Here is a 13,062-nt window from a genome sequence, read left to right as displayed (position 1 = left end):
TATTTTAATATTTTCCCCCTTTTGTGAAGTGGAACAAACACAACTTGGGCGCACCGCTGCGGCTCAGAGCCTGCCAGCCAGGCGGGCGACCGGAGCACCAATCAGCGCGCGCCTGCGCTCTATATATACGGCGGCCCGGGCCGCGCATAGTTCCATCGGCGTTTTGCCACTTGTACCCGAATCCTAGATCTTCACCATTCAGCATGTCGGAGACCGCTCCTGCCGCTCCCGCTGCTGCGCCTCCTGCGGAGAAGACCCCGGTTAAGAAAAAGGCGTCTAAGAAGCCGGCCGGGGCGCGCCGGAAGGCGTCTGGGCCACCGGTGTCCGAGCTCATCACGAAGGCTGTCGCCGCTTCCAAAGAGCGGAGCGGTGTGTCTCTGGCTGCACTCAAGAAGGCGCTGGCGGCCGCGGGCTACGATGTGGAGAAGAATAATAGCCGCATCAAGCTGGGTCTTAGGAGCCTGGTGAGTAAGGGCACTCTGGTGCAGACTAAGGGCACCGGTGCTTCCGGCTCCTTTAAGCTCAACAGGAAGGTGGCCACTGGGGAAGCCAAGCCCAAGGCTAAGAAGGCGGGTGTGACCAAGCCCAAGAAGGCTGCTGGGGCAGCTAAGAAGGCCAAGAAAGCCACGGGTGCGGCCACTCCGAAAAAAACCGCCAAGAAGACCCCGAAGAAGGCCAAGAAGCCAGCTGCAGCTACTGTGACCAAGAAAGTTGCCAAGAGTCCAAGGAAAGCTAAAGCTGCTAAACCCAAGAAGGTCGCCAAGAGCTCTGCTAAGGCAGTGAAGCCCAAGGCCACCAAGCCTAAGGCTGCGAAGCCCAAGAAAACTGCACCCAAAAAGAAGTAGGCTGTTAATCGTCTGCTTCTAAAACCCAAAAAGGCTCTTTTCAGAGCCACCACTGATCTCAAAAAAAAAAAGACCTGTATACTCCTTCCATACTTGCTGTTGCTGTATATACCTATCACCTTTAGCCTTTTAATCTAGATCAAGGTTGCGCAGGAGTCGTTGCAGAAGGCTGCTCACACTACACTAAGATGGACAGCGAGGGCTTGGAAGGGTGACTGCGGTGAGGTTGCAGGGCGTAGACCCATCCCTGTGGGTTCCTTGCTCTGCGGTGCTTTTTGGTTAGTCTCCTGGTCAGCAATTACAAGCGCTGTCCTGAGGCTTGCGTACTTCGGCTATCCGCCTGCCCCACTCCACTCCTGTGAGCAGCAAATACGACCACAAAGAAATCCAGCCAGTTTCTTAGTCTTAACGGGATATTCCGATTGGGCTAAGAACTCATTCAAAAGTCCCGCCCTGCTCGCGGGTTGGCTCACTTCTCCAGCCCGTGATTTTCACCCTGTATTTAATTGGATGGTGGCCGGCCTCCATCCTTAGTCACCAATGTTTGTTTTCCTTTCGTTGGGTTAGCACTATTCGCTTGATACAGAAATGTATCTGGTATTTCGGACATTTTCCATGTTTCGAAAGTCAAGTTGCTGGCTCTCGGGGGCGTTGGTATCATCCGATCCGGGGAGGAGTGTGGGTGCAGGCACTCTGGCCTCGCATTCTTTTGTTAATTCCTGTGGGCTGTGGCAGCAAAGGAACATTTGAAAAACTGCTACAGCGGTGGCAATGACTCTTCCACCCAGGACAAGGCTGGACCAGGGATCTTTCTGTTCCTCGCATCGTGTAACTTAAAACAAATGTGTGATGGATTTGAGCGCATGAAAAACAACTTTTAGTCGGCCATTTTGTCCTGGCCGGCCAGTCAAGGATCCTCATTTTAGGTAGACTTTAACATCTAAAAATCGAAGATGCTTTAAACGCATTTTTGTGCAATCCAAAATTTTCTACGCGAAGGAGAAAAAATATATTGGTAAAGTTTTGGAAATAGTGTGTGTATTGGGGGGGGAGGTGATGTCTCTAATAAAGGGCTTTAGTTTTCATTAACAGTATTATATGTGGATTCTTTCATATTCATGGCGTTTCTCCTGGATAGAGAAAGTCCAGCATCCTATTTCTATTCTGGTGGGCAGAGAATTTCTCAAGACAATTTCCCGGGTCAGGGGCTTCTGCAGACCTGCAGCTCAGTTCTTCAACCATTGCCACAAGGACGAATCTGTTATTTCCTGCATTAGTGGTAGTAGCAATGGAGTTCATTCCTCGTCTTAGTCACTGTGTAGGAGAAACCAAGAGATCTACTGGATAAAAAGAGTAGAATGGAGCCAAAGTGTGTAGAAAAGCAGAGATGAGAGATGTACAGAGAGTGCTGCAAGATCTGGGTTCCTGACACCTCCTGAGTTCCTGGTTCTTTGAGCCACCTGAACTCCTGCCACCGGGGCCTCTCCACTTAGTTCAGGTTGGGTCAAGTTGCAACAACCAGGAAACCTAATAAAGACACTCCAAATATAATCACAGATAGGGCTTATAGTAATAGCACCATGTACTTCTATTTTCCCTTTCTCCTTCAAATAATTTCAAGTCCACCCATTTGCTTGATTTCACATCAGCTCTAAGAGGCAGGGAAGGAATCAACCTAAGCAAAGAGAGTTGATTCTCTAATTTTTCTTCAAACCTCTTGTGAATGCCCTTTGGGGTGTAAATTTATTGGGTTTATATACAGTTGATCCTGTCATTGAATGTTTCCTGCAAACGTATTTGCATAGTTGAAACATGTCCTTTACTTTCAAGTAAAACATATTCCTCAAAAACAAATATAACCATTCTTTAGTAAGGCTGCAGGAAGAGTTGATTCACAGAGAGCTAAGTTATTGTTAAAAATCTCTAATTTTACCTAGTCTTTAGATAGTCTTCAACAATGTTTCCTCAATTTTGTCCGTGTTCTTTTTGTTCCATTCCCTCACAACTGTTCACATAGTTTACTGGCTTGGGTCTAATAAGACATTCATTCAATTCTAAAAATTGGCTATTTTAACGAAAAGGTCTTTGTCACGATTTTGTTTAGTTTATAAAACCTATATTTTATTTTTACATTATTAATATTATTTTCAGTATTCACTTATTATTATAAAATAATATTGACAACAGCAATAATATACTCAAATAATTGGCCAAACATGGCTGATTAGCCAAAAATGGCAATGAATACTGCATAAACTAAACTGCTGACTGATAATGATGAAAATTCATGAAATGTTCTTGTACTTTGGAAGTGTACACAGAAATTAAAGGTTCCTTGTAATGCATTATTGTAAAAAAATTTTTTTTCTGTACATACACAGTGCTCTCATGGCTGAAAAATTAAATATCCCATTACTTCCCCTAGGCAGTGCTCTAGATATCATTTCTTCTAAGCCTGAGGGAGATGTAAAAGGTAACTTTGTGGTTGAAATCCATGCCAGAGAGGAACAGGTCCAGTACAAGATGTGATTACATCATTAGAGAATTTCAGAAGGGAACAGGGATATAGGGCACAGTGGTAACAGCAATACTGTTGACAGCTAGCATTTCTTTTTTTTTTTTTTTTTTAACATTACTTCCAATTTCCAATGTACTTAACTTTTTAAAATTTATTTTTATTTTTTTTTATTTTTGTCTGTGTTGGGTCTTCGTTTCTGTGCGAGGGCTTTCTCTAGTTGTGGCAACCGGGGGTCACTCTTCATCGCGGTGCGCGGGCCTCTCACTATCGCGGCCTCTCTTGTTGCGGAGCACAGGCTCCAGACGCGCAGGCTCAGTAGTTGTGGCTCACGGGCCTAGCTGCTCCGTGGCACGTGGGATCTTCCCAGACCAGGGCCCGAACCTGTGTCCCCTGCATTAGCAGGCAGATTCTCAACCACTGCGCCACCAGGGAAGCCCAGCTAGCATTTCTTGAGCACTAACTTACAAGGGTGCCAAGCACTATTGCTGAACACTCTTCATTTATTTTCAAACACATTCTTGTCACAGCACCTTGAGGTAGGTGCCATTATTACTGAGGCTTGGTCACATTAAGGACATAATGAGTTAATATCTGATCAGTGAGCCAGTATAATTATCCTCCATGTATGAGTGCTGTTCCTCACAAATATAATGAGCCACATAAGTAATCAAAAATTTTCTAGTAGCCACATTTTAGAAAAGTAAAACAAGTAAAATCTATTTTAATAATATTTTAACCCACTAAAATAAAAATATTTCAACAAGTCATCTAAGGTAAATATATTAAGGAGATTTTAAATTCTATTTTTCATACTAACTCTTTGAAATTTGGTATGTATTTTTACACTTAAGCTCATCTCAATTTGGACTAGCCGTGTTTCAAGTGCTCAATAGCCACATATGGCTAGTGGCTACCGTCTTGAACAATATAGATCTATAGTAAATGCTGAAAGGAACATGCAAGAGGATACTTGCTCTGGAGTAGAATCTAGATGTTTCCAAGGAAATAATTATGCTGACCTGATCCTATAATTATGCTGACTCTATCTCAGAGTCCTGAGTCATCTGAGACTAGTGTTTCTCAACAGGGCACTCTGCTGAGGTGTGGTATAACAGAGTGGTAGGAGGGCAAGGAAGGCCATGTGTCATTTGGAAAAGCATAGCAAGTGCTGAGAAGCAGATTTACCCTGAAGATAATGAAACTCAAGTGTCAGACCCTGTACTTCCAAGGTCCTGGGAGGGGCCCCTGGGAGTATAGTATGTTCACTTGCCCTCATTTAAAAAATACTTTTTTTTTTTAATTGCAGTGTTGACAGATTTTAATCACAGCTGGTAAAAACCATTTATTTCCATTCAGTCTTCTCTTCTGTTACAATTCACCTTTTGTCTGATTATGTTGGGATGTTGATGAGAATATTTGGGACTTGAGAAAATTTACTTGCATCTATATTGTTTGGGGTTAATGACATATATAAAGTGATGTGCAGATGTGCTCATATATATTGATAGTTCTGTTGTTGCTAGCCAGTCCGATCTAAGAATGGCTTCAAGGAATACTCCTACTGCCCACTGATAAACTCACCTGGATTAATGGCAAGGAAATATGGGACTAGATGTCATATATCCATGTACCTAGCACTGGGAGTGAGTGCATAGGGGAGAATTGAGATTTGAAATGTATAGAGCCAGAAGCTGGTCTGTGAAGAATTCTTCCAAATTTTACAATTCACATATGAAAGAAGCTTGACAGAGGATTTTCCAAATTTGAAAACAATCCTAAAAACTTGACACCACCTACAGTGCTTTGAAACTGAAATTCTTCTAAGTTATCAAGGGAATAAAACAAATTGTGATCAACCACAGTAGAGGGAATACTGAATTCTCTTCCCACTGTCTACACTCTATAGAAAATATTACTAAACAATTTTCCTTTAAAGAGGGAATCAGAGTATGCTGTCAAAAATATAGGAAAATAAAGCATTACAGTGTGTATTCAACTTAATAAAATGTGCTATTTTTCTGAATCTTGTGATAGCTATGGTTTTGTCTTTTTGTAAAATTGTAATTTGTTAATTTATTTTCTCATTATATTCAGTATCTACTTTGTAATTTTGTTTGTAGTTTTAAGTCACCGCGTTGTGTAAGCCTTAAGCCTCAGAAAACCATCTGCTCCATCAGTTACATTGTACATCAATATGTGGAAATGTTTTTAAAAAATTAACATTTAAATAAATGTTCTTTGTATTAAAAGAGGGCATGGGTAAAAAAAGCTCTACAGTTGGTACCCTTCAATCTCAAACCCCCTTGATTTTAAGATGCATAGGCAAATCTTAAGTTTACATAAATTTAGTGGATGTCTGCTGGTGAGTACTGAGGTCAGTTCCTATTGCCTGAGCTACAATTCCATTTTAGGTAGACCAATTGACCTTAAGACAGTATTTTAATTATCAGAGATAATTCCCTGAATAACTCTAACCCGAATAAAGGCTTACTTTGGTTTTTACGAATACTAAATTCTCTTACTTGAATTTTTACTATACGCTTTCCACCATTAGTGATTTCTAATGCCTCAGCAATCATGTCACAACCGCCTTTAAGTAAAATTGTGGGTGGCTCTTAAAAGAGCCTTTTTTCAATTAGGGAGATAACTTTATGCCCTCTCCCCGCGGATGCGGCGCGCAAGCTGGATGTCCTTAGGCATGATGGTGACGCGCTTGGCGTGGATAGCACATAGGTTGGTGTCCTCGAAGAGCCCTACTAGGTAGGCCTCGCACGCCTCCTGCAGCGCCATCACGGCCGAGCTCTGGAAGCGCAGGTCGGTCTTGAAGTCCTGCGCGATCTCGCGCACCAGCCGCTGGAACGGCAGCTTGCGGATCAGCAGCTCCGTGGACTTCTGGTAGCGGCGGATCTCGCGCAGGGCCACCGTGCCGGGCCGGTAGCGGTGCGGCTTCTTCACGCCGCCCGTGGCCGGTGCGCTCTTCCGGGCCGCCTTGGTGGCCAGCTGTTTGCGCGGGGCCTTGCCGCCGGTCGACTTGCGAGCGGTCTGCTTAGTGCGAGCCATGACAAGTGATTGACCACACACCCACAGTCTGATGCAGGCTTAGGCAGTTGTCTTTAAATATAGTTAGAAGCATTCTGATTGGTCTTGTAGTTTTTCAAAAGTACCGCGCGATAAAACCATTGGCTGAAAGGTGACGGGGAAGGAGAATTAATTACTAGAGAATCTGATTGGATGAATTACTTTACCACCCATTCCCGGTGCCTTTTTTTGCCTCTGGGATCTGAAGGAATTTTCATACGTTCTATTTCATCCTGCCGCCAACTACAGCGTGCATAACGAGACATTTAAGGACCATGTTAACTTCCGATTCAGTTGATGAGTTCCCCTGATAATCTCAATTCTTGACACGCTCGCGGGTTGTCAATACTGCTGGTCCACACACTAAATTGAGTACAATTGTTTTTTCTCCCCTAGACAGCTGGGTTAGGTTTAAATAAATCTCGAACCGCCAGGACTGCCACTTTCTCTGGTCATCACAGCTCCCCTAACCCCGAGTTTTTCTTTTGTGAAACTACATGGCAGTGTCACTGGGTGGATGATTCAAAAAATCACATGTAAAGACCGATTTGATGACAGATACACACTGGACCGCAACCAAACTTTCGTCATAAAAAAATAGATTTTGCTTAAATTTACAGCCTTGAGAGCCCGAACAGGGTTATTACTGGCAAAAGGAAAATTTCTTTGCTTTTTGTTATTCTCAAGCCCGAGCGATGCTCCGCCTCCTCTTTAGAAACGCTTTTGTTGACTACAGAAGTTTCACCCGGTATGCACTAAAATAATGCTTGTGGGAAGTCCAATTTCCCTGGAAGTCAGTGTTTTGACGTCACTTTGTCTTTTACAAAACAGAGATAGATAACCTGGCTACCAGCTTTTTTAATGAAAACGTAGATGGCTCTGAAAAGAACTTCTAGACAGTTTATAAAAAAGAATTTCGTATTTTGTCTAGGCTTTACTTGCCCTTGGTCTTGCGGTGGCTCTCAGTCTTCTTGGGCAGCAGCACAGCCTGGATGTTGGGCAGAACGCCGCCCTGAGCGATGGTGACTTTACCGAGCAGCTTGTTGAACTCCTCATTATAGATGGCCAGCTGCAGGTGGGGCGGAACGACCCGCGTCTTGTTGTCGCGGGTCGGGCTGCCCGCCAGCTCCAAAATCTCGGCCGTCAGGTACACGGTGGCCCCGACACCGACCCGTTTGGAGTAGTTGCCCTTACGGAGCAACCAGTGTACGCGGCCTACTGGGAACTGCAAACCAGCTGGGGAAGATCGAGTTTTAGCTTTAGCCCTAATCTTGCCTACTTATTCACCACGTCCAAACGTAATTACTTTATACAATTTAACAACAAACATTGTGAGCAAAAGGAGAAAACGCTGGATGACATATGAACAAATCATTTTACGGACAGTACAGGGATGCCCCAGTAAGCTATCCGATTGGTCAAAAGTATGCTGTTTTTCTATCCAATAGAAAAACAAATAGTGTATCCTTTATTTGCATAAACTACCCCTCCCGCCCTTAGTGAACCAGTACTACTGTTATCCAATCAAAAGTGAGAACTCTTGATTGCTCATTTGCATTGAACAACTATAAATAAATGGGTTCTGAACTCTTCGCACTACTAGTTTTAGTTGTGGAAAAGGCGGTTTAACGTTTGCTGCAGCTGTTCGGAAGAACTATGCCAGAGCCATCGAAATCTGCTCCGGCCCCTAAAAAGGGTTCTAAGAAGACCATTACTAAGGCACAGAAGAAAGACGGGAAGAAACGCAAGCGTAGTCGTAAAGAGAGCTATTCTATTTACGTATACAAAGTTTTGAAGCAGGTCCACCCAGACACCGGCATCTCATCAAAGGCCATGGGAATCATGAACTCGTTCGTCAACGACATCTTTGAGCGCATCGCGGGTGAGGCGTCGCGCTTGGCGCATTACAACAAGCGCTCCACGATCACATCTAGGGAGATCCAGACGGCTGTGCGCCTACTGCTCCCTGGAGAGCTGGCCAAGCATGCTGTTTCCGAGGGCACCAAAGCCGTTACCAAGTACACCAGCTCCAAGTAAGTGCTTGTATTAGGCACTTCTAATCCAAAGGCTCTTTTCAGAGCCACCCACTTTTTTCGAAGAAGAGCTGAAACTTCCGTTTTTTTTGATGATGAATGCGGTTTTCTACTGGTTATATTACTTTCAGGTTTTTTTTTCCGGTGGTGTTGATAGTTGAAGCAATTTTGGAGCCATAAGCCCGAAGCGACTTGGAAGGTTATCGGCTTTAAAGACATGAATTACTGGTGTCGCATTACTCAAAACAAACTCACTTTTTCCCCCAGGGATTTAAATTTCCAGATGTTTATTAAGCTGTGAAAGTGTTCACTCCTTTCTACAAAGCCTCCTGAAATTTCTAATGGTGATGGGAATGTCCCTCCTTGGTAAGAAGCGGTTAGGGGATTTCAGAGAGTAGAGACCCCTGAGGAGATGATTATCCAGGCTGTCTTTTCAGGGGCGGGGGGTGAGGGGGAGGGATGGGGGCGGGGGGTGAGGGGGAGGGAGGGGAGGGATGGGGGGCGGGGGGTGAGGGGGAGGATGGGGGCCGGGGGGTGAGGGGGAGGATGGGGCCGGGGGGTGAGGGGAGGGGATGGGGGCGGGGGGTGAGGGGGAGGGATGGGGGCGGGGGGGAGGGGGGGAGGGATGGGGCGGGGGGGGAGGGGAGGGGGAACGGGGGAGGGGTGAGGGGAGCGAGGGGAGGTGTGGGGGGAGCGGTGGGAGCGGGGGTGGAGGTGTGAGGGGGGGAGGGAATGTGAGGGAGGAGGAGGGGAGGGGAGGAGGAGGGGAGGGGAGGAGGAGAGGGGAGGGGAGGAGTCCCGACGGAACAAAGGGCAGGTAAGTGCCATTTTCTCCCGGGAGCCTGAACTCCCCTGGGATGTAGAAAACAAGCAAAATTGCCTGTTGTTCCTTTAATAAGCTGTGGGCACTTCTGTAGGGTTACCTCCAGCTCTCTTCACACGGTTGTTGAAATGAGATTTTCTAATTCGCATTAGAATTGTTTACTGATGGCAACAGCCAATCTAAAGCCGTTGCAATTTTTCTTTCATTCCTGAAATCTGGGGTCCCGTTTCTTGGGTCATTTACCGTTCAGGGATGCCTCTAGAAGAGCTTGAAAGGGTGACACTCCAGCTCTAGGAGGGACAAAGGATTTGAATTTCCCGCCCTCCCCATCTGGTGTTACCTCGTCGCAGAGCGGGAGGGCCCCAGTTGGAGACGAAAATGTGCTGATTTTTCTTGGAAACCCTTTTCAAAGAACTCGCGACTCCAAAAATAATCCCCATAGGAAGGGCCTTGGTTGAGGAAAAGGAGTCAGTTGGGGCTGGTCTAGGCCTCGGACTGGGGGAGGGGAAAAAGAGCCGGGAAAAGGGGCAGCAGTTGACTGCCTATTAACAAGGTGGGGAAAAGTCTCTTCCTTTGGTTTATGAGCACCGTATGTAGGTGACATACAACAGTGTGTCTGGATGAAGAAATAAAACTTGAAGTAGAATTTCTCAAAAAGGACCACTTTTAAAAGAAAATTTAAATTTAAATGATCTTTTCCCAGCTCCCACACAAATCAGGTGACTGCTATATGAGAAGCATTTCTTATCTCAGCGTACACAAAACATAGTTGTGAAAGAGAAGCTTGTCTTAGAAGTTAAAATTTTTGTTTTTTAGATTATTACTTCCCCCCCAACCCCCGTAAAAAAAAAATTATTGAACACAAGCTGCAGTTTAAGAATCACTCCCTGGAGGGGTGAGATCTGGGAAATAATATCTCAGCCTCTTCAAAATGATCTCCTGAGGTAAGAATTATTTTTTCCCCATCTTGCCTTTCATAATATTTGCCTACTTGCTTGCTTCTATCTTTCTTCTCTCCTCTCTCCCCCTTATTCCTAATAGTTGATATTTTACCTAAAACTATACCCTTAAATAAGAAGCCCAAACCAAAACCTGGGTCCCCTAAACTCAAAGCTAGGCCTTTTTGACATCTATACTGATACCTGGCTGATCTTTAACAAGCAAAAAGGAAATTAAAAATCAGATTCCTGGACTCAGGGCTAGACTCCAAAACTATGTGGGGAGTGGTGAGAAGCCAGAAATAAAATTCATACATCTCCCCAGCTGATTCTGATGAGGCACCAACTTTGCTCATTTAAGTGTTTTTATGATGGCTGGTTTAGAATCCTAGTTGGAGAATTCTAACATATGTGTCTCTTGGTCTTAATATATGTTGATTATCTTTATTCACTCAAATGGAGGCTTTGGTATGACAGTGATCTTTTTGTAAAATAAACTTATCCTGGGCATCTTGGGTATTGTTATGAGACTCTACATCTTATTTAAATTTAAGGTTTAGGAGACCTTCCCCCCTTCCCAGCCCCCTTCCCGCCTGGGGTAGAAGGAGGGGCACTGCCTCATTGTCAGGTGGGAGTGGCATCCAAGTTTCTTGCTCAGCCTGTTTGACATTGACAGGGAAGAGGTGCCTCATTATTGCTGGGGAGGGGTTGGAAGTTCAGGATCCCCATGTGGCCTCTGTAGGAGGGGGAACAATTTTCTTCGGTTGGTCTAATAATTAAACTGATATGGCAGTGATGGGTTTCAGGGCAGGCCTTCCCAAGATGTGCCACTTTGTCATGCAGAGAATTTAGAGCTGAAAGCAATCAAGGCCCAAAAGATGCAAGAAGAAGCTTTGACCTTCCCCCTAAATGCCTAAAAGAATTTTAGATGGAGAACCTGTTCCAGGAAGGCAGCTCTCACCCTAGATAACTACAGTATAATTTGAACGAGGTGTGCAGACAGGGGGGAGCCTAGCAAAGACTGTTCATTAAAATTTTTTTCTGGGTGCCATTGTTTCTGTTTGGCCCAGCAAACATTTGTTCACAAAACATTTTCTTTTTTTCATCTTCCTGTGAAATGCGTTCCTACCCTTTGAAGTCCCAAGCCCCTAACCTCTTCTCTCAGATGGCATAACAAGCCTCAACTGCCTAACTTGTCCTTGGGTCTCATTTTTCTTATTGTGTCCGACCCCCAAATGAAATTAAACTTTTTCCTGTTAATTTGTCTCATGTCAATTTAATTCTTAGACCAGCCAGAAGAACCTAGAAGGGTAGAGGAAAATTTTTTCCTCCCCAGCGACCCCAAGGTCACACCATGTCATCACCTGGAACACTCTGGCACTACTTATTTATGTTGAATAAATGCTAAATGTACATCTCTTTCGAGTTCTCTTGACCGTTCTGATTCACAGTGATTACTCTTCTCCATGTGCTCTTATAATATTTATTGCTTAAAACCTTCAGTTTTGGATGCAAAAAATGCTGTACTATTTAAACTTCAGGTATACAACCCCCCACCTCCCCACCCCCTGCCCTTTTCAAAAGAGAGTATGAAGTCTTCAAGGCAGCACCTGAGATACCTTTTTACATCTCCATCACGGTTTTTGAAACATTTCAGACACGGCTGAGCCAGTGTTGATGTATATTGCTGTTGTCCATGGTAAAGATAATAAATAATATGGAAGTGAATATTGTTAAGAGAAAACGTCATAGGAGTCAAAAGACTTGAGAGAAGGTAAAAAAAGAAACAGGAAATGAGCATCTTTACTCTCCTGCTTGGTTGCCTGGATCAAAATATAGTTCTCTGACCGAGTTGGTTTAGAAGTAATTTTCTCACACCCAGGCTCTTGTTCCTTTTACCATCCTGTTAGTTAGTAGACTTTTAGGCTGGAGTCCTCAGAAATTCCTGAAATAGTAATCCGCCTCCATCTGGGCCCCATCTATTTCTATTTCATGGACCATTAAAAGAAAAAACGGCAAGATCTCCCTCGGTAATTTCTCTTAATTTTATGTTCCTCAACATGAGAGCTTAAGACCAAACACTCTGTAGTAATATTAATATAGTGTTTTATAGTAATATACTGTAATCTCATTTTGAGTATTTATGTGCTGTGGGGTGTTTGTTCTCTCTCATTTCTTAGGAGTCCTCATGTACTGCAAAATTTTCAGCACTCTAACTGCAAGAAGTGCAGTACGATATGGAGAATGATGGAGGAGTTTTCTAAAGTAATTAGAATCCTGTGTGTGGTAGCCAAGTGAGAAAAGAGGGAGGGTAGGAAGGTTGAGAGGTGGCACTGGGGAACGACGACAAAGTTTTTCAGCCAGGATTTTGTTGTCCTTGGTCCCATTAACCTTGGCCAAGGCAAACAAACTGGGTCTCTCAGTTTCACAATCTCTAAAATGAGGACAGTACTCACTCTACATACCTCCCAGGTGATCCTGGAAGGCCTCATAAGTAAGCTATGAATGAAACGGAAGATTTACTGGATCATCCAGTTCTTGCCTTCAGTTTTCATTGTTCAGATAGTTTAAGACTTGGGCCAGGACAAAAAATTAATTGTTTCCTCTTCTCCCTCTTTCCTGCCAAACGAGTTAAAGAGTTAGGTAAGTTAAAGTAACACTGGGAATAGAAGTACCTCCCTCTTAAATATTATGTTTCGAAATTGTTCTGCGTTTATTCCTTTCCAAAAATCATGAGTCACAATTTCAATAGCAAAAAGTCAGAACAATAAGAATAATCACTCCTGCTTCTGACTGCATTTAAGAACAGTGCTTTGAAAAAACCAAA

General features: G+C 44.0%; 3 protein-coding genes and 1 pseudogene across 3 annotated transcripts in view; 2 read left to right on the top strand and 2 right to left on the bottom strand.

The window, feature by feature from the left end:
- Positions 1 to 13,062, bottom strand: part of LOC118903232 — a 58,234-nt gene that overhangs the window by 33,597 nt on the left and 11,575 nt on the right. Inside the window, exon 3 of the mRNA XM_036868058.1 lies at positions 6,093 to 6,451. Coding sequence (XP_036723953.1) covers positions 6,093 to 6,451 — 359 coding nt within the window. The remainder of the gene's footprint in view (positions 1 to 6,092; positions 6,452 to 13,062) is intronic.
- On the top strand, positions 161 to 1,939 carry H1-2 (H1.2 linker histone, cluster member). The gene has a single exon (XM_036868039.1). The coding sequence runs from the start codon at positions 204 to 206 to the stop codon at positions 843 to 845; it is 642 nt and encodes a 213-aa protein (XP_036723934.1). The 5' UTR covers positions 161 to 203; the 3' UTR covers positions 846 to 1,939.
- On the bottom strand, positions 7,376 to 7,771 carry LOC118903448 (annotated as a pseudogene).
- LOC118903223 (histone H2B type 1-B-like) lies at positions 8,046 to 8,768 on the top strand. Its single transcript, XM_036868050.1, has one exon. It carries the CDS (start codon positions 8,098 to 8,100, stop codon positions 8,476 to 8,478), a length of 381 nt encoding a protein of 126 aa, XP_036723945.1. The 5' UTR covers positions 8,046 to 8,097; the 3' UTR covers positions 8,479 to 8,768.

The sequence above is a fragment of the Balaenoptera musculus genome, chromosome 11 (assembly GCF_009873245.2).
Source record: "Balaenoptera musculus isolate JJ_BM4_2016_0621 chromosome 11, mBalMus1.pri.v3, whole genome shotgun sequence".
Lineage (NCBI taxonomy): Eukaryota > Metazoa > Chordata > Mammalia > Artiodactyla > Balaenopteridae > Balaenoptera > Balaenoptera musculus.
The sequence above is the reverse complement of the archived record's forward strand: the minus strand, read 5'-3'. Positions and strand labels throughout refer to the sequence as shown.

Coding starts and splice junctions, on each gene's coding strand:
- LOC118903223 (XM_036868050.1), top strand. CDS start 8,098: ATGCCAGAGCCATCGAAATCTGCTCCGGCCCCTAAAAAGGGTTCTAAG.
- H1-2 (XM_036868039.1), top strand. CDS start 204: ATGTCGGAGACCGCTCCTGCCGCTCCCGCTGCTGCGCCTCCTGCGGAG.